This window comes from Urocampus carinirostris, chromosome 8 (genome assembly GCF_059441175.1).
Source record: "Urocampus carinirostris isolate Australia breed hairy pipefish chromosome 8, RoL_Ucar_1.0, whole genome shotgun sequence".
In the NCBI taxonomy this organism is placed as follows: Eukaryota; Metazoa; Chordata; class Actinopteri; order Syngnathiformes; family Syngnathidae; genus Urocampus; species Urocampus carinirostris.
The window spans coordinates 39640813-39666975 of NC_142356.1; the positions used below are offsets into that span (position 1 = coordinate 39640813).

Genomic DNA, 26163 nt, shown 5'->3' on the forward strand with positions numbered 1-26163 from the left:
CAAGTAAGCAAAGAGTTGGGAGAACGATCACAATAGTTGCTCACTGGTGAGTAGCAGGAAGGGACTGAAAAGAGTTATTGGGAAAGTGTGCACACTACTGTGGCTAAAATGTTTTTTTTTTTTGTACTCCACGAATGTTCACATTGATTTTGCTTTGGTTTTCTGAGAAAAAAGGACAAAAAGTTATTATTTTAGTATTGGATTAGTCACAGCAGTGAGATTGCTTGGAAGAGGCAATTCCTTTGAAAACACACCACCATTACCTGGGCTCGTATTTTAAAGTAGGGCTGCAACAAACATTTTCAATTTGTCAATTCAGATGAAGTAAAAATAAAAAAATATTTTTTTCTTCTAAGGAGCGCTTTTTATTCCAATGTCATAATTTCTCGTACCATATATAATCATCTCAAACGCCATGATTTATTTGCAATTTAGATACCATACAAAAATGCATCATTAAATATGCAAACATGTTTGGGATTATTTTCCAAAATATTAAAAAAAACCTTGCGAGATTGGCGGATTTAAATATTTGTTTTGGTTTTGCGATATTTTAAAGTAATTTATGAAATACAAATTAATTGTGATTTAACTATTTGAGTAATAACGTGTCAGAAAATATGCAAAAGAAATCTTACCAAATTGGCAGATCAAATATTGTGTAATAAAATTGAAAAAATAAAACTTTGTTTGGTGTTATTTTTATGCATTATTTTTCTTATTTTAGCCTCCCCCCCAAAAAGAAACATACGTAAAAAAATGCTCCACCTTATGTTACATACCATTCGAAATTTGATGATTTTTAGGGCCCGGTCACACAGCTGTTTGCGTCTGTATCGCGGGTAAAATTTTGCGGGTTTTTTTTTGCCTGTGGTTGCCCGCGATGGAAAATGCGCAAAATTGGCCAACCCGCTGTTCATCGGTGGTATGCCCGCAAAACAGACGCCGGCGACTGTTTCGCTTCCTCATCGAATCATTTCCGCGTCATTTTCTCGTGTGGACCACGGGTATAAAAGCTGCCGAGCCGGCGTTATGCCGAGAAATGCATCCTTGCCGAAATTTGCATCCCCTCGCTACTACAACCACTTTTACCTCGTTTTATCTCACTTTTATATCACTTTTAGGGAATTTAATGGCGAACATATAACCAAAACCACTTCGTCTTGCATTTGTTGGGAATGTAATACAACTTAAACCATTCCGTCTTTGTATTTGTTGTGAATGTAATCGAACGGTAATGCACGCCGTATACAAATCACTTTTGAGCAGGTAACATGTTTATTTTGCCTTTTTCTATTCAAATCGCTCGTATTGAAACTGTTATGCACTCTACCATAAAGCTTATTTCAGTATAATAAGCTTTATGGTAGAGTGCATAACAGTTCTCAAAAGTGATTTATATACGGTGTGCATTACCGTTCGATTACATTCACAACAAATACAAAGACAGAATGGTTTAAATTGTATACATTCCCAACAAATGCAAGTCGAAGTGGTTTTGGTTATATCTTCGCCATCACATTCTCGAAAAATGATATAAAAGTGAGATAAAACGAAGTAAAAGTGGTTATAGTAGCGAGGGGATGCAAATCTCGGCAGGGATGCATTTCTCGGCACAACACCGGGCTGTAGAAATCATAACCGCTCAAGACACTGTCCCGTGAAGATCAAGATTTCAAGCTATGGCACCGAAGAAGCCAATATGTTATTATTGTAATAGTTTTTCATTTTTAGTTTATTATCTTGTTATGAAATGAAAAGAAATGTCAAGAAATAAAAATGGATTAAGACGAGGTCACTACGGTGATGGGGATCCATGTCCACCCCTTGACGTCTCGAGCACAACTGACGTGTGCTCGGCAAATCGCGCTGTATATACGCGGAGAAAGGCGTTTGACCGTCACACGCGTAACACGCTAATTTCACGTAATAACACCACAATACAGGCGCAGAACATGCTATGACCGTGCTCCACCCACGATTACCCGCTGAAATTTCGCATCCTACCCATGTGTAACCACGCCCTGGCCGCGGCCAGAGCACGTCGTTCCGCGTCATTTCCGCGTCATTACCTCGTGTGCCGCCCGCGGTTAACACGTGGTCTAAGGTTTTGAGCAGCGCAAAACTTTTTCGCGTGGCCAACCGCGTGTGAATTTCCGACCGCGTGTAAAGCACTGCTGTATTTTGTCTATATGGCGATCTCAAAGCGTCCAACATCGTCTGCTTCACGGGCAGAAATTTCTGGCCGTGATTCAGCCTCGATACGCCAGTGAATGGCTTGGTGACCGGGCCCTAAAGTTTTGAGCAGCGCAAAACTTTTTCGCGCTGCCAACCGCGTGTGAATTTCCGACCGCGTGTAAAGCACTGCTGTATCTCGTCTGTATGGCGATCTCAAAGCGTCCAACAGCGTCTGCTTCACAGGCAGAAATTTCTGGCCGTGATTCAGACGCAAACGGCTGTGTGACCGGGCCCTTAACTTCTGTAATACAATAAAATAGACAATGGTAAAAAATAGTCCTAAAGATTTGGCTAATTACTATCCCAAGGGGAATTCTTTTCTCTCTTTTTTCTGCAGTAAAAAAAAATTAAAAAAAAAGATTGATGCTTTTTATTTTAAACTCCTAATCTATTTATTACACACTGAGTAAATTAGCAACATTTTTCATTTACTATCATGTAGCTAATACAACTTTAAATATTTGCTTTTAGGAATAAGATTTGACAATTAAAAAATATAATTCCAATATAAAAAAATAGTTGTTAATTTATTAGTTCTCAATGTGACTGATAAATTGTTGCACCTCTATTTTAAAGTTTGCCCAAAAGAATGAATCTCGAGCCTCTTTAGCGTTGTAATGGTGAATTGCCAGGAAGGCCTCCGGTTGTTCGAAGCAAAGCGGAGAAAGTTTTCATTTCGCAGATAAGTTTCAAAGGGGTCGGCGAAACCATCCAAGCCAATTCAGAGCAGCGGTAAAACAGCAGCAAAAGCGGCAGAAGTGGGACAAGGGGATAAACAAGGCCAGTAATCATGGCGGGAAGTCTGTGACAGCAATCGGGGTAAAGTTCACACAAGAAAAAAACAAAAATAGGGATCGGGAAATCATCAAAGCTCTCGGGAACTAAACGCGGGTTTGGAGGCGAAAAAGCTGCAATTATCAAAGAACAGGTTACCTGAGCGCAGCTGCTTGATTCTTCCGTTGTTACTGGACGTGTTGACGGGCAGGAAATCCTTAAACCAAGTAATTTCAGGGTCCGGGTTTCCGCTGGCCGCGCAGAGCATGGTGGCGGTCCGAGAGCGCTCCACCACTTTCAGCTGGGGACCCATGTCTATAGTGGGGAACCCCGAAGGCAGCTGGTCCTCTGCACAGAGAAGAAACAAGTGTCAGTCATTTACAGTCAGACCTCTAAATTAGGGCTCAAAACTAACTACTATTAAAATAGTCGACAGTCACCAACTATTCAAACCTTTAGGGGAATAATGGGGTAATTATTACTGTACATGAAACACTATTAGGCGCACCAGATTATAGGGGACAACATATATTTACAAAGCCATATACTGTATTTATAAGGCGCACAGGACTATAAAGCACATGAAATTATTACTATAGTAAGAGCATCCGTAATAATTTGTGGAATACCATTGTGCAAGGTATATATTTTAGTGCAAACTACAACCTGTGGGCCACATGTCATGCTTTTTTATCTAGCCCGCTAAACGAAAGCGGTTAAAATAAAATGACAATATATAAAATGGTAAATAAAGTACTAGACTAGAATAAAACAGAATCGAGTTCAAATGTCTTTATTGCTATTGATATCACTTTTGTGAAACATTGTATGCAACAATATAAGACATGGCACTCCAAGGAAACATGTAATAAAGACTTTAAAGATAAAAATGACTATCAGGACAAATAGGCAAAAAAAATGATTTCAGTGTAGTGCTGACAAAACTGGCCTAAGTTACAAGAATAATTCAATGAAAAAGAATAGTGTATTGGAACAATAGTGCAATGAAAATAAGTGCAATAACTTTTATCAGCAGTAATATAAAAATAACAATATAATATATTTGTTGGCCTGGAGAGGGATGGGTGCCACCAGGCTATACTTGCCCAAGACACATTACAGGAAATGGTGCCTCTACAACCCTCGTGGTTGAGGGATCGGACCCACCAACCAACCAACCAACCAACCGACCAACCAACCAACCAACCAACCAACCAACCAACCAACCAACCAACCAACCAACCAACCAACCAACCAACCAACCAACCAACCAACCAACCAACCAACATATATTTTCACAGTTATATACTACTAATACAAAATGTTTTTTGGTACATACTTTGTCTCCATTGTCCCTTTGAAATTAAATGTTAACTATTTATATCATCGATATTTGTCTATGTTAACTAATCGTTGCAGCTCTACTCTACATACGAGTACAATTCGTACCCCCATTGTGCTCGTATCCCGAGTCATTTTTCCCGATATAAAATAACTGAAAACCAATCAATCTGTTCCGAACTCCCAAAATCATCCAGGTTAATCTTATGTAACTACAAAACAGATCATTAAAACACATTCAGATGGTAATTTGACATGCAAATTCAGTTGTCGGATGAATAAGATAAAAATAGAATGACTTTGCAACACCGACGGAATTTTTTGTATCTTGAGGTGCTTGTTTGTAGAGGTATGGCCGTGTTTGTTTATTTTTTAGAACATTTTTATATAAGCTCACATAGTGTCTGCATGTATTGGGATTAAAAAAAAAACATTGCATCACATGCAGGATAAAGCGGGATCAAATGTGCATGGAGATATTATGGCTTCATCCTGAGGGAAATTTTACACACAGGCTTGTGAAAGGGATTGTCCGTCCTCACATTGTGACATCATATTGTTGTCATTGCTCTTACGTTTATTGCGCTCAATGATATATTCCCTGAATTGCCTTATGTGCTTTGTAATCTACACAAATGGATAGCGGAATAGAAGAGATGATGTAAATCGCCAAATAGAAATAGATAAACAAAAGCATAAATACATAAATAAACTTGGAGAATGAAATCCTATGTACGAAAATGACATAAAAGGCAAATAAATAACAGAAAATCCCAAATAAGTCAAAATATATATTTTCACAATTTTACACGCTTGTTTTTCCTGTAATACAAAATAATTAAAAAAAAAAAAACTTGGAAAATTATGTCAGAGTTAAAAATAAACATGTTTATTTATCTATATGTTTGTTTATTTATATAGTTTTTTTGGGGGGTTCAGTTTTAATCTAATATTTTTTTTGTATTGAAATGTTATTATTTTTTATCCGTCCATTTTACATTATTTTTATTCTACCTTTTTTAGTTTAGAGCAGTCAATTTTTTTTACATTATATATATATATATATATATATATATATATATACAAATTTACATGTATACTTTTTGGACTTCAATTTTGAATTTGAATTTTTACATGGTTGTTATATTGTAATACACATCTTTTGGTCCTTTGAGGGAAGTAAATTCGATTATCTATTGACATATTTATTTGTTTTTCGGCAGTATTTTGTTTTCTTTTTTCTTTTCAATTCACATGTATGTATTTTGTATTTGTTTTCAAAATTATGTATCTTACATCCCTTTTATTGAACTGCTTTGTTTAATCACTGTTATTTTTGGTTTCTGGTTCTTTAGAAGCAGTCAAATATTTCATATATTTACGTGTATTTTTTTAAATTTTTCTTGCCCTCGTGTATGTTTCAGATCAGGGGATGGTGTAATGGTAATTTCTGCAGCCCACTGAGACTTTTTGTGATTGGTGGCTCCATAGGTAAAACATATTTCACTGGTTTTCCCCCCCAAAAATAGAACTATACGCATTCATTTTAATAATAGTGTTTTTAAATCAATTCAATTTGACTGCGTTTATTTATTTATGGTTTGTTTTTAAGCAGGGATTCGGTTCTTCAAGGGCAGTCAATTGCAATTATAAATCAAAAGAACAAAGAAAAGAAGGAAAATAAAAAAATAAAAAAATAAAAGAAAGAAAAGAAAGAAAAAAAAGAAATGAAAGAAAAGAAAGAAAAGAAAGAAAAGAAAGAAAAGAAAGAAAAGAAAGAAAAGAAAGAAAAGGAAAAAAAGTAAAGAAAGAAAAGAAAGAAATGAAAGAAAAGAAAGAAAAGAAAGAAAAGAAAGAAAAGAAAGAAAAGAAAGAAAAGAAAGAAAAGAAAGAAAAGAAAGAAAAGAAAGAAAAGAAAGAAAAGAAAGAAAAGAAAGAAAAGAAAGAAAAGGAAAAAAAGTAAAGAAAGAAAAGAAAGAAAAGAAAGAGAAGAAAAGAAAAAAAAGAAAAATAGATAGGTAGGTAGATAGATAGATAGATAGATGGATAGATGGATAGGTGGATAGATGGATGGGCGGATAATTTGATTATTTATTAACATTGACTTTTCCCGTTAAAATGATTTAACAACGGGCAGCACGGCGGCGCAGTGGTTAGCGCGTGTGCGGCACAGTTCTGAGGTCGTGGGAACCTCCTGCGTGGGTTCAAATCCAGCTACCGGCCTTACTGTGTGGAGTTTGTATGTTCTCCCCGTGCTTGCGTGGGTTTCCTCCGGGCACTCCGGTTTCCTCCCACATTCCAAAGACATGCATTTCAGGTGAATTGGCCGGTCCAAATTGTCCTTAGGTGTGACTGAGCGAGTGAGTTGTCTGTCCCTGTGTGCCCTGCGACTGGCTGGCAAACCAGTTCAAGGTGTCCCCTGCCCACTGCCCGATGATTGCTGAGATGGGCTCCAGCACCCCCGCGACCCTACTAAGGATAAGCTAATGAGATGATATAATGAGATGATTTAACAACAGAACTAAAGCCAGCTTAAACAAAACTATGGGCGATTTTAGATTCAGAGCTGAGTGTCTGGCTGCTTTTTTTCATTTCACTTAAAGTGGTATAACATACTCTCATCGTAATACACCGGAGCCTCCCCAGATTCCGCCGCTATGCTGCAAGTGACATTAGCCGAGCAAAAGGGGAGCAGGGCGGGGGGCGACTGCAGTGTTATGAATCAAATGTACGGAACATTTCAAAGCACTCTAGTATCTCAGTATGCTTTGTTCACATTTTTGTTTTGTTTTACTCTTTCCTGTCATTTATTATGTAAACGAGTGTTTCAAAAATGCTATAATTATGAGGGGTGCTTGGGTTCAATTTGGGGTGCTTGAGCATCTCCAAAAACGGGCTTTTTATGGCCATTAATGAAACCAATATCTAATCTTCCTGTAAAGAAAAAAACTTTTGTCCGTGTTGATTATCCACAACTCGCAAAATTAGAACGTGATCAAAATAAGACGCAGTGTTGTTTTCTATGCAAATAAAGTGAGCACGTATCCTTCTCTGGGCCTACCTAATGTATCCCCTGCTGGCTTTCATTAGGTAAGCAGACTGATGATTCATTCATGGATGACAAAAACAGAAAAGAAAAGACACGTAGCGGTCCAACATCGTTTGATCTCTTCTCGCCCGACAGCTTCCCTCGTATAAAAAAAGGAAAACAATCTAGTATCCCTCATGATCCTTTTCAACCACACCGAGCCTCATCTCATCTCATCAGCTGCACCATTAACGGGAAATCCTAGCGCCGAAGCCTGCCAAGGAGTTGCTAATTTTGGGACCAACCCATCGAACTGCAGCCGGAAAAATGGCGAGACAGAAGCTTTGAAAGCTGGTACGTGCGTGTGGCCTTTTAACAGCTTGGGTTTCAATCAATCATAACAGCGACAAAATGGAAACGTGGACATCATAAACCCGACGCCCACACCGCTAGGCGTTTGGGCGCGTGCCGGTGAGTGGCTGGGATGAAAAAAAATGCATTTGCACACACACATGAAAAAAATGGAAATTGAATCGCAGACAAAATAGACAGTATTTTCCGCAACCATACCGGATTATAAGGGTTGGATGATATGCTTTGGTCACGATTAGATTGTATCACATATAACACGATTCTTGATAATTGCAGTTCTACAAGTATGGTAATTCAATATAATCAATGAATGCGATTTCATTTCCTTTCCAAAAAAAACCAAGCAACTTAAACCGTACACCTCTGGGACATTGAACCATGAATGATGTTCAAACAACGCACAGTCTGTGTCAGACAGTCCAGAAGCTGATTTATTTCCACTGAGACATTGAGAACATAACATGAACACTGTGTAACAGGTTTAGAGCTACAAAACTGAAATCACGACGTAACACAAATGTGGTCCTTTAATGATCCTATTTACAGTTAACATTGTAACATGATAAACTAAAATAGTTTTATCTACCGGATAACACGACACAAAAAAATTGGGGCGAAACCGCAATTTTAAAAATCGCCCAAAATAAAATTACAAATTATACATGAAATGATTGTTTGTCCCACTCCTATTTGGGTTTTAGGGCGCAACCCCCAAAAACAGCCTTTGTCATAATCTTTATCTATATAAGGCGCACTTGACTAATAAGTCGCTTTGATTTATTGGTACAGTAAGAGTTACCATATTTATTTGTGTAAACCATGTAAAGACATATTAGTGCAACAATTGATCAGACGAAAAATGTTGAAGGCCTAAATTGCAAAACATTGCTATACTGTATGTTGCACCTCACCTCCTTTTACTACTGTACCAAAGCATTGTTAAACCTATCCGCCTGCTCCACGTGTTTTTTAACTCTGCTCTCATTCACGAACCGGACCAAACATGGACAAATCACTCACACAGCAGCTAAAATCACCGGCCTACCCACACCTTACCTCTCAGACTTGAATAAAAGGTCCATCATCCAGCCCGTCAACAAAATAGTCTAGTATATTACACACCCACTTCACATTTACTTTATCCCGCTACCGTCAGGGTGCAGATACAGGTAAATAGGATTTAGGAGGGCCTAAATCCTATTTTCCTGTATCTATGGGTCCCCAAAATTTTGTGTTATCGGGGTTGAAATTGTAAATCGGCGACAAATATATAATATAAATCTATACATTCATTCAGTTTGAATCATTGCAGTTTATTGGTAATACAAATCAGTTATCACTTCAAGATTTTTCAGTTCACAACAATATTGTACATTATACAAAATATTGTTGCTGAAATAATTATCATCTCATCTCATTAGCTGCACCGCTTATCCTTAGTAGGGTCACGGGGGTGCTGGAGCCCATCCCAGCAATCATCGGGCAGTGGGCAGAGGACACCCTGAACTGGTTGCCAGCCAATCGCAGGACACCTGAAATATTTATATTAATCTATATTTTCATTCAGTTTTAATCATCACAGTTAATTGGTAATACAAAGCAGTTATCACCTCAAATTTTTCAGTTCATATATTCGTTGTGGTTTGCTCTCCCGCCATAGTTGTAATGCCTTCTCAAGGTCCAATCCATTATCATCCTCCTCATAGCGTAACCAGGAATATAATTTAGTCAATTTTGGCAGAAAAGTCCTTTCCTTGCTATTATTCTTTTGTTTATTTTCTTTCATCGAATCGTTCGCTTCAAAGCACATGTTTTCCATGCCTCCGCGGTCTTCTGAAGAATTTCTTCGCCGTTTTTTCGTGCCAGAATTATTGCCGTTGTTACCACTTTCTGTGTTTCGACTTATTACCGACACTAAAGAAATTACCAATTTATTGTTGATTTGCACCTAATACCAACTGTTTTTTCGGAGGCATACTTCTCTTTCACTTGACAACCGCCACAACAATGACGTCATCTCGTTTGCCGAGATCTCGTTTGCTGAGATCGGCGCGAGACCAAAACAACAATGGCGGATCTGCCTGACGAAAAGTTTGGAGTGCTGTAAATCTTTGCTAAAAAAAAAAAAAAAAAAGTAATCGGGTAATAATGACAATTTGGTGTCAAAAACGTTGCGTCCCGGGGATGCACGTTGATTTGACCGAATGCGTCCCCAGCAAAAATGATGCGTCTAGGACGCAGGGACGCGGGCAAACGAGAACACTGTCATATATGTAAAATCAATATCAGCATGCTGGAAGGATAATGGGATGTTTGAATGTGTTCTAAGAGTTGGGCAGTGCACCTGTATGATGCGGCAGGGGTAAACCAGTGTAAGCTGTCGGTCCCTGCTGTTGAACAGAAGAGTGTGTTGTGTCACCCTGACCCGAGTGACATGGCCGCTTTCTTGTGTCCTGTTTCATCAGGAGGGACAAAAGCATGACCGACTTGGGTGCCAAGGTGCTCAACTTGTTTGGGTGTTTGGGCATTTAGGTTGGCCATGGTCCAAAAATTGTTGTGTGTGTTTTTTTGCCTTTTTCTTTTTTAAATTTTCTTTGTTTTTGTATGTATTTGTCTTGCTGTCGGTCACCCCCCTCGAGGGATATGACCAGGGTAGATAGATAAATAGATAGAAGATCAGCATAATCAGGTTTAGCATAATATATCCATCCATCTAGTATCTGCACCGCTTATCCTCAATAGGGTCGCAGGGGTGCTGGAGCCCATCCCAGCTATCTTCGGGCAGTGGGCAGAGTTTTCAATAAAACGTCACGCAATTGGGTCGTTATTTCCGTTCTGGTCCTGACAAGCAATTTATATATATATACTGGACTGTCTCAGAAAATTAGAATATTGTGATAAAGTTCTTTATTTTCTGTAATGCAATTAAAAAAAACAAAAATGTCATACATTCTGGATTCATTACACATCAACTGAACTATTTCAAGCCTTTTATTATTTGAATATTGCTGATTTTGGCTTACAGCTGAAAAAAACTCAAAAATCCTATCTCAAAATATTAGAATACTTCCTCAGACCAAGTAAAAAAATAATTTTATAACAGCAAAACTAAATCAAACATTTGAAAATGTCCATTGATGCACTCAGTACTTGGTTGGGAATCCTTTTGCACGGATTACTGCATCAATCCGGCGTGGCATGGAGGCAATCAGCCTGTGGCATTGCTGAGGTGTTATTGATGCCCAGGATGCTTCAGCTCATTTGCATTTGTAGGTCTGGTGTCTTTCATCTTCTTCTTAACTATACCCCACAAATTCTCAATGGGGTTCAGGTCAGGGGAATTAGCAGGCCAATCAAGGACAGTGATGCCATGGTCAGTGCACCAGTTACTGGTGGTTTTGGCACTGTGGGCAGGTGCCAGATCATGCTGGAAAATGAAATCCTCCTCTCCATAGAGCTTTTCAGCAGATGGAAGCATGTAGTGCTCTAAAATCTCTTGGTACACAGTTGCATTTACTCTGGACTTGATGAAACACAGTGGACCAACACCAGCAGCTGACATGGCTCCCCAAACCGTTGCTGACTGTGGGAACTTCACACTGGATTTCAAGCAACTTGGATTTTGCTCCTCTCCAGCCTTTCTCCAGACTCTGGCGCTTTGACTTCCAAATGAAATGCAAAACTTGCTTTCGTCTGAAAAGAGGACTTTGGACCACTCTGCAACTGTCCAGTGCTTCTTCTCCATAGCCCAAGTCAGACGCTTCTTCCGTTGTTTTGAGTTCAGAAGTGGCTTGACCATGGGAATACGGCTATTGTAGCCCATTTCCCGGACACGTCTGTGAACTGTGGCTTTTGATACCTGGACTCCAGCTTCAGCCCACTGTCTTTGAAGCTCCCCCAAATTCTGGAAGCGGCTCTTCTTCACAATTTTGTTAAGGCTGCGGTCATCTCTCTTGGTTGTGCAGCGTTTCCGGCCACATTTTTCCCTTCCAACAGACTTTTTGTGGATATGCTTTGAAACTGCACTCTGTGAACAGCCTGCTCTTTGAGAAATTTCTTTTTGTGTCTTACCCTCCTGATGGAGGGTATCAATGATGGTCCTCTGGACAGCAGACAGATCAGCAGTCTTCCCCATACTTGTGATTTAGTTTACTGAACCAAGCTGAGTGTTTTTAAGGCTCAGGAAACCCTCGCAAGGTGTTTCGAGTTAATTAGATGATTCAGGTGATTAGTTGAATAGCCTACTTGTATACTTTTTCATGATATTCTAATATTTTGAGATAGGATTTTTGAGTTTTTTTTCAGCTGTAAGCCAAAATCAGCAATATTCAAATAATAAAAGGCTTGAAATAGTTCAGTTGATGTGTAATGAATCCAGAATGTATGACATTTTTGTTTTTTTAATTGCATTACAGAAAATAAAGAACTTTATCACAATATTCTAATTTTCTGAGACAGTCCAGTATATATATATATATATATATATATATATATATATATATATATATATATATATATATATATATATATATATATATATATATATCTCATCTCATCTCATCTCATTAGCCGTACCGCTTATCCTCATTAGGGTCGCGGGGGGGCTGGAGCCCATCCCAGTCATCTTCGGGCAGTGGGCAGGGGACACACTTGAACTGGTTGCCAGCCAATCGCAGGGCACACAGGGACAGACAACTCATTCGCTCATTCACACCTAGGGACAATTTGGACCGGCCAATTCACCTGAAATGCATGTTTTATATATATATATATATATATATATATATATATATATATATATATATATATATATATATATATATATATATATATATATATATATATATATATATTCTGATCATTTGCTCAAATAGGGTAATATAGGTATGAGTTGTGTATGAGTATGTTTATGTGTTTTTTTTGGGGGGAGAAATAGAAAATGCTTATTTTACACGAATACATGAGGGTAGATCAGCTTGAAAGTTGGAAGTTTAAGAGTTAGTTATTAAACTTAACATAAACACTTTTAAAGTTCAATATTTACTTTATTAAAACAACGTCTGTTTGCGCAATGTCATCGCTCTTGCTTTGCCCTTCTAATTGAAAGACTCACAAACTATTCAGGATTATTCGTTTATTTCTCTGAATTAATAATTTGTATTAGTCCAAAAACCCGAATTTTGATTCCAGTCTGGAGTCATGGGAACTGTCTCGTAAACTGCCATATCTGCTTTATAGCAGATCCAAAATGAAATGTTCACACGAGTGCATGCTACATTTTTAAATGTGAGATGGCAACATATTGCAAGTTTAATATGTTCTCCTGACAGCCTCGACTATTTGTGACAGGATAAACATTTCTTTTTGGGTTGACATGATGAAATAATATGTAGATTATTGAATTACACGCCAGTAAATTGTCCAACCTATGACAATACTTAATAATGTTGAGCTGTCTCAGAATTTTTAGCCACGAGAGTTAAATGACGACTGCCTATAAAATTCCTTCTTGCATGCAAACGTAGTCTTTGAGAACAGGCTAATGTCGACCCACTTGTTGACATTTAAATTAAATGAAGTGTTTTCATCCAAAAAAGCGTGTTTAAAGACTTCAAACTCCCCGAGGCAACACATTATTGTCACAAGAAGCAACTTTTTTTTATTTATTCATTTTTACGGGGCACAGCGTCCCGCCCCAGGTAGATGAAATAGAATGCATTACAGCTGCCGATGAGCGGCTTTCTTTGATGTGAGTGTTTGCATAATGAAAGCAAGAAGAATCACGATTGTGATGCCTGCTTGCTTCTCTCCTAGCTTCGGTTGCTTACTTAATTTTCTGCACTATAAGGTGCATCTGAAGACCCAATATGGCCAGAAATTTAACCCAATGCACCTCATATATCACAAAACAATTGGTGGATAACATTGGAAAGGCATACATCATTTATTCGTGTGTGTTACTACACAAGTATACCCCCGTGTTTGTGCAATGATTAATCATTTGAAAACATCGCTAACAAAAATCACACACATTGTATGCAGTGGGAATCAAACACAGGTCATGGCGGTCAGAGTGGAGCAACCTAACGACTAGATCACCAGAGATACAAAAAACATATGTAAAAGTAGTTCAGTTTTATCTCATTCTCACACTATTTTCACTTGGTGCCAGAAAGGAGAAAACAAAAAATCGTCCTAAAACATATAAGCGCAAAGTCCGATTCAACATTAGATATACCAAAAAGTTGTTTCCCTCGTATTGCTTTCGGAACAATTTTCAGTTTTCTCCATTCTCTAACATTTGTTTCTGGCACCGTGAGTTAAAATAGTGTGATCACGAAATAAAATTGAATGCCTCCAACTGTGTCATCTGTACCAATGCTGGTCTAGTCATTGTGTGAATACAGAATTTTTCGAGTACTTAAACATTTTATCCCATAGGAAGTAACTGTACCATGTTTATTCTTACAAAATAAACATTTTAACCTAAAAAAAAAAACTTAAAGTTCGAGTGTGAATTATACACAAGGTTTTGTGAAACGATTGATCAGTTGAAACTACTACTATCGCAAACTGTAGGATGCTATGGGAATTGAACTCGTAGCGGCGGAAAGAGTGCAGAACCGGCACCTGAAACGAATATTAGAGAATGGAGAATAAAGAACAGAAAGATATATATGAAAAAAGGCATGACGAGGGAAACAACTATTTGATGTATCTGATCATAAATCGGACTTTGTGGGATATTAAATAAATACATTGTAAATTTTATGTTGGTACAGTGATCCCTTGGTTATTGCAGGGAATGGGGACGAGAACCACCCGCAAAAAGTGAAAATCCGCTAAGTAGCGTCACATCATCATAAAAGCCCCCAAGGGGCAAACTTACCTCGAGGTGATGTCAGTACTGACTATGGGTAGTAAAATACCTATAAATGTTTAAATGTAGTAAAATACCTATAGATCTACAAATTAATACACGGAATTGCAGTTATATAACTGGTTTTTATTGTCCTTATACCAAAGTGCAACGAAATTGTAGGTCTTCTCCTTTCAGTGCAAGAAAGCAATTAAGTGAAAGGCTGGCTAGTTGCACGCTAGCATCTTGGCTCTTCGTAATGAGCCATGTCTTTGCGATTATTAAAATGCAATTGTCCCAAATGTAGCAATTTCCCAAGAGTTATAGCTCCAGGACATCCATTCAGGAGTGGTGGATTAAGAGAGTTTTTGGACCTGCAGCCAGGTGATTGCTATCTCTTCCAACACCAACTCGGTCAATTCTAAACGCGATAACATTCCACAAAGCACCTGTGGGTGATCAGCATTTCTTTGCGCTCTTCTGATGTTCTTTGGAGTCCAATTTAATTGTTGTATTTCTTTTCAATGTAAGGAGCATACATCAGCCTATCACAGTCGCACACACAGACAATCACGCCCACTCAGTATGTGCTTTCAGTCGGAACAAAATGATTCGCTGATAGCAATAACAAAAAAGACAATTTAATTCAAAATCTGCAATGATTAAGCAGTCAGAAAATATTGCGGACCACAGCGGCAATAATAAATAAATAATAATAAAATCTGAACTTGCGATAACTGAAGCGCAAAGTAGCGAGGGGTCTCTGTATTGTGTTAATCGTATAGTTTTAATGTATGATATATTTAACGTTTGTCACATTCAACGTTTAGTTGTATCTGCGAAAGTGAAAAAAAAAATCATACTGTTTTTTTAATCAAAAATTAGGGGTGCGTTTTATACATTAATAAATACGGTAATTCAAGGTAAAGCTTTAAAAAGGGCTCCAACTGTATTTGTGGCTACTGTTTAAATTGAGGGCCATATCACTTCTCAACAGTCCACTTTGTTTCGCTCAACAAGGACGTCCTACTGCAGGAAGCGTGAGGACATTAGCACATGTATAACAGGAGCTATTTGTCATCCCTCATCAGTACAAACGTAAATGAACACCAAAGTGTTTCCAGGGTAACGTTGCCTCTTTGAGGTCAGAGCAAACGAGTAACCCGACGCTCCAGAGTCGACGGAGCCTCCCTCTGTTTCGTTTGGACCGGATCCCGACTCAGTGTTTCCACTGAAAGGGCTCCAGATCTGGAGTCATGGGAACTGTCTCGTAAACTGCCATATCTGCTTTATAGCAGATCCAAAATGAAATGTTCACACGTGTGCTTGCTACATTTGTAAATGTGAGATGGCAACATATTGCAAGTTGAATACGTTCTCCTGACAGCCTCGACTATTTGTGACAGGATAAACATTTCTTTTTGGGTTGACATGATGAAATAATATGTAGATTATTGAATTACACGCCAGTAAATTGTCCAACCTATGACAATACTTAATAATGTTGAGCTGTCTCAGAATTTTTAGCCACGAGAGTAAAATGACGACTGCCTATAAAATGCATTTGAATACATTAAAAAATACCTGTAATACATAAATGACCCGTATTAGGTTAACTCATATGTACCATAGTGTACACAATCAGGTTACTTACATGCAGTTTCGCTCATCTAGCTTATTTTGAGGGTGCAGAGCACTGTGTACTTGAAGTACAGAGACAAATGATACATGCAAACTCCAGCTAACTCGTTGAGAAAGCCTGATGTGTATAAATAGAATTCCCGTATTATATTCTGTCCCCTGCAATTGAAAATGCCCGAGTTGTATCCATCCATATTTAGTGTAAGTCCATGCTTCGGAGAAAGAACACTTGAGAAACCTTTATAGCAGGGGTTGAGAACCTAGAGCTTGTTTCATGAGTACATATGACTCGGAGTTAAAATTATACTAATGCGAATCTCACCTACAGCGTTCCAATTCTGATAAGCTCATAGCTGATGTAACATAATAAAATAAAATAGAATTTGTCCCTCAAAATCAAAATCATCATCAGATACACCTAAGAATGGTGCTTTTTTGCGGTTTTCTTTTTTTAATCATTCAGGAAGGCTTTCTCCATTTTATAACATTCGTCTCTGATACTGTGAATACAATTATTGTGTTAAAAAAATACATTGCCTTTTGGTGTGTCATCATTATCACTGGTGATCTAGTGGTTAGGATTCAGCGCTCTCACTATCGCGACTCGGGTTCGATTCTGAGTGCATCCAAAATTTTGTCGTTGTGGTCAGCAAAATGTTTTTCGACCGCTCAATCATGCACAAATAAGGCAAAATATGGTAAAATACGGTAAAACAATGCCTATAAGACGCACCTAAACTTGTTTTATATTTAAAAAAATGTTATACAAAAAATAAATATGTTCACTTTGGAAGGCTTTAGCTGTTTTCAGATTGTGACAAATAAAACAACCAAATGCCAATCTACTGCTACTGCTTGTTTTTACCCGACCCGTCTCCGGACGTGGATGTTGATTTGAACATCCGGGGGATAAAAAGTCAGCCTTTCTTTACAGGTTCGTACACCCTTTTAATGGCCAATTTTTTTAATCTATTTCTGGTCAATTTAACCATTAAAAGAGGAAATCCGGTGTCAATCAATCCATGCTGTTTGAGGTGACCGAGCACCGCCCGCAGGAAAACCAACCAGAAAACTTAAGCCAAATATAAAACCAGCAGCTGGAGGGGGCATACAAAATGAAACTGAGTTTCTGTGCTCTGTTCTATTAGTAATTGCTGCTGTCTCATTTGGTTCATGTTGTATCAAACTTTCTTGCTATCTTCACCACGGACTGCACTCAATGGCTGTATCTTGGTCTGACACGCCTGTCCCAATGCTCCTGTAGGGGGCAAGGGCGCTTTACATGACAAACTAATTCAATTGCAGCTGCCGTTTCACGTTTCACTTTTCTTCGTTTAATGTGTGGTCTGTAGAGATAGACTGATGAAAAACTTGGCAAGAATTTCAAGCATTTTCAAGCACTTCACCAGAAATGCAAGTATTTTTCTGACCTCGAAAACACATTCAAATTCAGGCATTCTCCCAGATTTCAAGCACCCATACGAACCCTGTACTTCATAAACAAGGTTTCTTTTAAGGTTTTCGCTGGTTTTCATATTGTGACCAAAGACAACTGTACCCAAAATATTTGATTTAATTTATATTATTTGTTTAATTTTAATAAAACCCTTTAACTGTTTTTACCCGACCTGTCTCGGGACCCAGAACAAGTCTGTCTTCCTTTATTAAATGCATTTTAAAAAAAAAAACAATAGCATGTTTTTTAGGGGATTACGCTGGTTTTCATAATGCGACAAAAAGACATCCAAGAAGAGAATATTCTGTTTTACTGTTTTTATGGACTATAAGGTTAACCTTATATCCCCTAACAGTCAAAGTTTGGCCAAATCTGCGTGCCTTACATACTGCAAAATGGTGTCGGAGAAATAGGAAATGTATACTGTTTATTCGTGTGTGTTACCACACGAGGTTTTGCGGTGTATTACCGTATTTGCACAATTGCACGGCAGTTCCATATTGAGATTGAATAAGAGGAGCCGACAGGTTCATGCCAAGGGAGGCGGCAAAGTCAAAAATAGAGACGGGGACGACTCTGCGACGGCGCATACAGATGTGCACACGCCACTGATCGCAAACACACAAAAACGAAATCACGAACAGAAAAACACACTCAAAAACTCAGCGTGCGATGAAGGCCAACATCTCACAAGACGCAAAGAGCCATCTGACGTGAATAATTTAGACGTTGCGAGGAAGAGCGAGCCGGGACGAGTAAAGCGGGGTAAGATCGGCCCGGTTACAAAACAAAACCAACAACACGTCTATGCTGTGTACAAGTACTTCAAAAAGACAAGAGAGGAGATGAGAATATTAAAAAAAACAATAGGTCTCTCTTCTTTGCCCCGCATGAGCGTCGACTATAAAGGCAGCCGGTGCGATTATCCACACTTGAGCGGCTTGGATTGCTAAGACACTCTTGAGCTTCCGACTACCGGTGCATAATGTTCTCCTAATGGACTCCACTAACACTAACATCACCATCTGCATTAATGGACTGCCGCTAACGCTAACCAAAGCAGCAAGTGCAGCGGACACAACCTCTACGCTTATCGACTTCCGAAGAGACCAGGCTTTCAGCTTTGTCAGCCTTTTCACTATCTATCTATCTATCTATCTATCTATCTATCTATCTATCTATCTATCTATCTATCTATCTATCTATCTATCTATCTATCTATCTATCTATCTATCTATCTATCTATCTATCTATCTATCTATATATATATATATATATATATATATATATATATATATATATATATATATATATATATATATACCGCGACAGGAAAAGTGTGGCACTAACCCCGTAGCACGCTTAGCCTGGTGGAGGCCGTTAGCTCCCCTGCCGAGTTAGAGGCATGACATTCGTAGACGGCCTCGTCTCTGGGAGTCCGGAGGGGCTGGATCCTCAGAACCGAGCCAGACCCATCGTCAAATTCAATTACCTGCGTAAAAGGTAAGAAGGACATCGTTATAATGGCTGAATTCAAGCACTTTTTAAGGTAATTTTCAAATTTCTCTAGTATCATGAAAAGAAAAAATACATCTGTGATTTATATTTATAATCTTGCGTATGCATTCATCAAGACATATGATTTTCAAATCTTGAATAAATTGGGAGTACATTTGTTTTTCAGACAAATCTCGCTCCATAAAGGTGTGTGGTAAGAATGAGAGTAAAGTGTAGCTTACAATTTCAGTAACAGAAAGTTCACCGGGAAACGCTATCTTGATATGTTGCATGGCCCATAATATATGTCTATAATTGATGTGTAATCCTTGCACTGATACACATTTTATAGTGCCCTGTTCAGGTGTACCATGCATCTGTAATCTAGGCCGCAACGCATAGGGCGTAAAAAAGCTTCATCGGACAATGCCGTACAAACTAATACTAGCTGCTGTTGATCACGAGTGAAGAAGAAATGCAATGACATAGCAAAACCACCAGACAGCAGTGTCGGCTGCATCTTTAGGCAAACCTATTGAGAAACATGGCAACAATTTCAAGCTCTTACAAGCACTTCACCCAAAAATGAAGCTCTTGTCAATCCTTGAAAATACAACATTAAAATTCAAGGATTTTTAAGCCTCTCCTCCCAAGACCTTCTTCTTCAGTTCTCTTATCGTTTCAAGACATTCGCCATCCAAATCTCACATGCCAAAGTTTCTCTACCAAGTCTCTTTTCCTCATCCAAGGACTTCCACACCAGCCATTATCTTAGAGGTACTCTCAAATCTCCTATTCGCTCTCAGGTTTCCCCTCCTAAGCAGTCCCTGTTCCACTCTTCCTTATCAATCGTAAATCCCTTTTTGGGTTATTGAATAAACACCCTATCTCTTTGTGTTCTGCATTTGGGTCTGTCCGACATACAGTTAAAATTGCCAAGGTTTCATACCATTTTAGAATAAATTAAAAGAAAATTAGCCAACAAGTAATCACCGAAGGATGTTAAAAAATCTGTTATAATATTCCAGTCATGTGTAACAGAACACTGCATGTAATACTTTTTGTTAAACTGCACTATTTGGATTAAAACTCCCTTCAAGTACACGCGATGACAGATCAGGATTCTAAATTCTCCACAGGCTTTCCACCGACTCGAAATCCAATAAATCAAAATATTCCCGCTCCCAATGAACAGGACGGGCTCAATGAGAAATCCAAAGCAGGGACCAACATGGCAGATTAAAAATAAAAAACATAAAACATCACTGATTTAATCACAAATAAGTTGACACGAGGGAATGGAAATCAACCTCGGCTTGACACTGACGGGCAGGTTTAGCCTTTTTTCTCCGGAGGTCGACTCGCTGAGGTTAACGCCTTAGGGGAACGAATAACCGTCTTAGAAAAATCCAATATGCTGTGCTCTTGGCCAAATCAAGTAGAATAGATATGTTATACTGACAGGGATGGGAAAAAAAAAACAACGAATGATTGAACATTGGATTGTTGTGGCACTCAAAATTTAACATCCAAGTATTTGCAATTGTCCCTGATCAAATAGCTATTATTTTACCAGATTTATTTGTATATAATGTACAATAGAGTATACATCGCAGCCCTATTTTTTTAAAATTAAAACTGTCGCTTTTTCCAGCTCAAACTAAGCATTGTAAGTGACAAACACTGTTGAATATGTGCGGCCATGATTTAAGTAATTTATTGACAACCTCAACTATGAAAACTATACCAGCATACAATTTACAATGTATTTAGTAATGTCCTTTAAAGTCCAATTCATCACCTTGTACTTTTTTTTGCATTCATTAATGTCCTTCAGGACGGATTTCATTTTTTTCCGTTCTTTAACATTCGTCTTTGGCACCGTGAATAAAAATAGGGTCATAATGAGATCAAATCTATTGCATTTTCAAATGTCGTCTTTTTCAGTAGTCGGCGACCAGCAGGCCGTGGACCGTTATTGGGCCGCACAAAATGAAATATAAGGTGTCCTCTTTTTGCTACCATATTTATTCATATTCTTTCTACGCATCTTTACTTAGTATATTATCATATTTGAGCAGGGATCAGTCACCTAATATCGCTGATAAAATTTGCTCAGCAAATATTATCGAATCCGGATCGCGGCAGTGAGAGTGGGGGGGAGGGATTTTGTAAGGTTTATTGTTCTATATTCCTTATCAATTATCCATTATCTGTTATCGGTCAAATCATAATACGCTACAAAGCCAAGGGGCCGAGACCCTTGCTCTCAGCCAAGAGGCCGAGTCATGGTCCTAGCCACAGAGCCATGCAGCAATCAATGCCAATGCACCGTTCCCGGAGGTACTGCAATACCGGGCCGATGCGTGGAGTGGACAGAGCGAGCTCTTATTCCATCTGCGGATTGCAAAAATCAAACTTACAGCATTGTACCCAATCTTGGAGTCCTAGTTGGGTTATTGTTCTATCATCTTTATTCATTATCCATTTTCGGTCAGTTCATTATACGCTGCAAGGCCTAGGAGCCGAAACTCTTACTCTCAGCCATAAGGCCAAGCTAAGGTCCTAGCCTTAAAGCCTTGCTGCGATCATTGCAAATGCACCGTTCCCGGAGGTACCGCAATACCGGGCCAATGCGTGGAGTGGACAGAACAAGCTCTTATTCCATAGTTGGTGCCAATTCCCAACAATTAGACCAAGTGGAAAATAGGCAACATAGAAAATGGCATTTCGTTTAATTTCTTCATCACACTTTTTTTACTCGCGGTGCCAAAATATAAGACATTGTAGTGGGGCATCTTGGGAAAGAGTTCAGCCAAAACAACGTTTTACAACACAGTAGCGTGAGTAAAAAATAGAATGAAGATGGGATGAATTCCAATGCCCTTTCCGATGTCATTGAGATTCCTGATGGTCAAATAAATACACAGTGGATTTAAACGTATTATTATAATTACTGTTATAATTACAAATGTTCTTACTGTGCTAGGTCAAGAGAATATCCACATATGAATCCGGCTCGTAGTACAGAAAGGGTTACCGACCACTGATCTTTATCATAGGTGGTCTAGTGGGTAGGATTTGGTGCGCTTACCTCTGCGACCCAGTTTCAATTCCCATTGCATTCAATGTCTTGGGATTGTGGTCAGCGATATTATTCGACTAAACAATCATCTCACAAATACTGTAACATACTATTGTAAAACCCCATGTATAATTTGCATTTAAACTTTGAGGTCTTTTTTAGGTAACAAAAATACTAGTTATACACGAATAAATACATACATAATATTTACTATATAGTGGGGACTCAGTTTTTAAACTTTTACCCCCTTAACCAATTCGTGCCTCAACCGAAATTATCGTGAAAAATTTGCCTGTGCTTTCAAAACAAATTTTAGCTTTGGAACGACTAGCGTCGAGCCAAGGGAGCATTTGGCCAGTAAGTCTATCCCGATCACATTATCCACAGGTCTTGATTCTTTGAAACGAATCTCGCTATTTATGATGATGTGAAGAAGTGTGGGTACGAGCAACAACGGGGGTTTTAAAGTAACGTAATTTTCTTATTCCTGTATTTATATGTTCAATTACAATTGTAAATGTATTTATAGTGATCAGGAAGTGTGTTTTATAGCCATTTAGGGTTAACCTTGGATGCTTTTGGGCTGCCGTGAATGGATTAATTGGTTTTCAGTTATTTTGTATGGGAAAAATCTGGATAAGAGCACAATCAGGAAACAAATAAATCTCGTATGTAGAAGTATGACACTACGTTTCTTGTCCCAAAGAGTTAAAAAGATGCACACACAAGGCTAGAGTGAGAAGTGATCAAGAGAATGGGCAGACCTGATCATAAAATTACAAAATAAATTGTTAGAATATTGAAATGTGTCACTGCATAAGTAGTCATGAGTGTATGAGTTACCCTCTCTCGCTTATAACCTTTTTATTTATTTTAATCCTCACATTGGACACCCTGTGTTTCTTGGTTTTGTTCTCTACATTTACAATTATCACTTGGTACACCAAGTGATAATTGTTTAGCTGTGGGGAAGAGGGCGTGAGTCTTGCCAGACCAAAAAAAGGAAACTTTTTTTTATGGTAGTGTTTGTACAACCCCTAGCAAAACGTATCTAATCACTAGTCTTGGGCAAGACCTCACTCATAAATTTTATTCTGCAGAAAAAAACTCAGATCACAAACATGAAACAATCGTAAGGTCGTTCCAAAGTGCAGCATATTGACATTCGGAAACATAATATATTAAATAAATTAAGAAAAACATTGAAATGGTCAGTAAATGTTACTTTTATAGAGCAAGTAAGAAATAAATATGGAATTGAGTAGAAAATAAGGACACACCCAGGCAATTTCCTTTCCTTAAAAGTCTCCTTGTTAGCCAGCAGTTAAAAACTGTGCAGTTATCACAACTAGGAGGGCTGCTTGACCAAGTGGATTGGCAAGATATGTCTCTTCAGACCAAAGACAGGATCGTCAAACTTCTTGAAGATGGTAACTCTACTCGTATGGTTGCCAAAGATGTGGGCTGTTCACAATCAGCCGTATTAATGATTTGGACCAAGTACAAAGAGCATGATAAGGTTGTTATAGTCAATCATACTGGTAGGCCAAGGAAGAAATGTAGGGGTCAAGAGAAACAACTAAAGGCAATATGGCTTGAAAAAACAAAATGCACAACAAGACACATGAAAAGAAATGGAAGGAAGTTGGAGTGGATGTATGTGACAGAACTGTGCAAAATGGCCTTAAGGAAATGGGATTTTCATACAGGAAAGTTAAAAAGAAACGATCACTGACGCTTCAACACAAAAGAACAAGACTGCAATGGGAGAGGCAATCACGGACTGTAGATGACTGGATGAAGGTTATCTGTAGTGATGAGACACGAATCTGCATTGGACAAGATGATGATGCTGGAATTTTCTTTTGGTGCCGTTCCGGTGAGATTTTCAAAGAGGAAAAAAAAAATCAAAATTCCCACAGTCCTTAATGATATGGGGCTGCAAGTCAGGCAAAGGCACTGGGGAGATGGCTGTGGTCAAATCTGCAGTAAATGAACAAGTTTATGATGACATTTTGGACAGCTTTCTTATTCCTACAATTGAAAAAATGTTTGGAAATGATGGCTCATTTTCCAAGATGACAATGCATTATGCCATAGAGCAAAAACTGTAAAGGCATTCCTTGAAGAAAGACACATCCAGCTAATGTCATGGCCTGCAAATAGCCTAGATCTCAACCCAATTGAAAATCTGTGTTGGAAAATGAAAAAAAAATGTCCACAGTAAGGCTCTGACTCTCATAAATGATCTGGCAACTGCCATCAAAACAAGTTGGAACCAGATTGATAAAGAATACTGTTTGTCACTTATCAGCCATGCCTTTTCCCCAGAATGGAGAGGTTCCATATTTTTTTCCTGTGCTTGGTCTATAAGCGTAGCAATAACTGACCGCCACAAAGTTTTTTTTATTCATTTCTTTCAGTGTTTCTGAATGCCAAGGAGTTATTTGAAAAAGGTTTTTATTTTTTCATGTTTGGGATCTGAGTTATTTTCTACAAAATAAAATGTCCGAGTGAGTACTTTTCCAAGACTGATGATTCCATACTTTTAGCTAGGGGTTTTATGTTGCTTTTTTGATAAGCCAATCAAATGTTGACTGACCCAATATTCATTTATTTGTAAATATGACTCAACCCAAACCTCACTGCATGTCACTAATATATTGTCTTTGTGTTAAGGTTATATTAATTTTTGATGAATATATACATCATTATTACATACATATACATGGTTAGTATTAAATTGCTGGTTAGGTATACGGCTTATTGTAAAAAAGTTGACTTTTCACATGGGCCAGAACGGATAAATGAGTTTACCATTTTGGGCAAAAAAAGTTCAGACCAGGACGTCCAACTTGGAACAGATATAGTTGAAAGCTGAGACACCACTATATTCACTGCAGCCTAGAGACGTATATAATCGTACCTCAAATCTCTGGTTGCTAACTTTTTTGCCTTTTTTGTTCCACACAATTTTGGGCTGCGGCTCGCCGGCGGCCTGGCACACAAAGGACGCCACGCCGCCTTGGACTCCTGTCTGGTCTTCTGGGGTTCGTGTAAAGCGTGGAGGGGCTGTAGGGAAAAGAAAAGAAAAAACACATTAAGTGGTGAAAATGAGTTGTAATTGTGAAGTAAGATATTACCAAATTATAAGAGAATACATCATATATCAAAATAAATGAGCAAACAACTGCAATAGTGTTTCATTTGCAAGTCAGCTGCACTTGAGCTCAAGTGAATGAGTAATTAAAAAAAAGTAAAAAAAGAGGTGATCCTTAGATTTAAATACTTACACATTGCAAATAACCAAAAAAGAAAATGTCAAATAATTCAGAATAGCCGTTTAGATGCAAGATTTTTTTGCTCCATTGGCAGATACATTTACTAATTTTAATTATTGAATTATTTTTATTATCATTGTTAAGGACTTATTTTCACATTTATCAAAACAATTGTAATAACAAGAACAAAATGAAATAAAAATCCTGTAACTCTGCTTATTCTAAATAGTGTTGTTATTATTAATTATTGTTGACAGGTAAATTATTTAAAATGACAAAAAATACTTTTTTATAAAATAAGAAAGAGAAAAACTATTAATTTTCTTATTTAGTATAAAATTAAGAGTATTCCAGTTTTATATTTATTTTGAGCAAAATAAGAATGTATAAATCCATAAATATAGAAAATGAGGAAAAATATCCTTGCGCCTTATAATCAGGTGTACTTTATAGTCTTTAATATATGGGTTTGAATTTATATATATATTTTTAGATAACATACATCGAAAACGGGGTATTTGTACGAATGCTAAGTAGTTTCTGCAGCCATGACAATGGCTGCTTGCCAACTCTGCATGCAAGCAAAAGTGC

At 38.0% G+C, this 26163-nt stretch overlaps 1 protein-coding gene and 1 pseudogene across 1 annotated transcript in view; both read right to left on the reverse strand.

Annotated features, from left to right (window-relative positions):
• The window catches only part of LOC148361874 (receptor-type tyrosine-protein phosphatase delta-like), a 401326-nt gene that overhangs the window by 96295 nt on the left and 278868 nt on the right, over positions 1-26163 (reverse strand). Inside the window, exons 7-9 of the mRNA XM_088342686.1 lie at positions 25218-25363; positions 19060-19201; positions 3172-3360 (exon numbers count right to left, since the gene is read on the reverse strand). Coding sequence (XP_088198812.1) covers positions 3172-3360; positions 19060-19201; positions 25218-25363 — 477 coding nt within the window. The remainder of the gene's footprint in view (positions 1-3171; positions 3361-19059; positions 19202-25217; positions 25364-26163) is intronic.
• On the reverse strand, positions 21528-21770 carry LOC148361876 (U2 spliceosomal RNA; annotated as a pseudogene).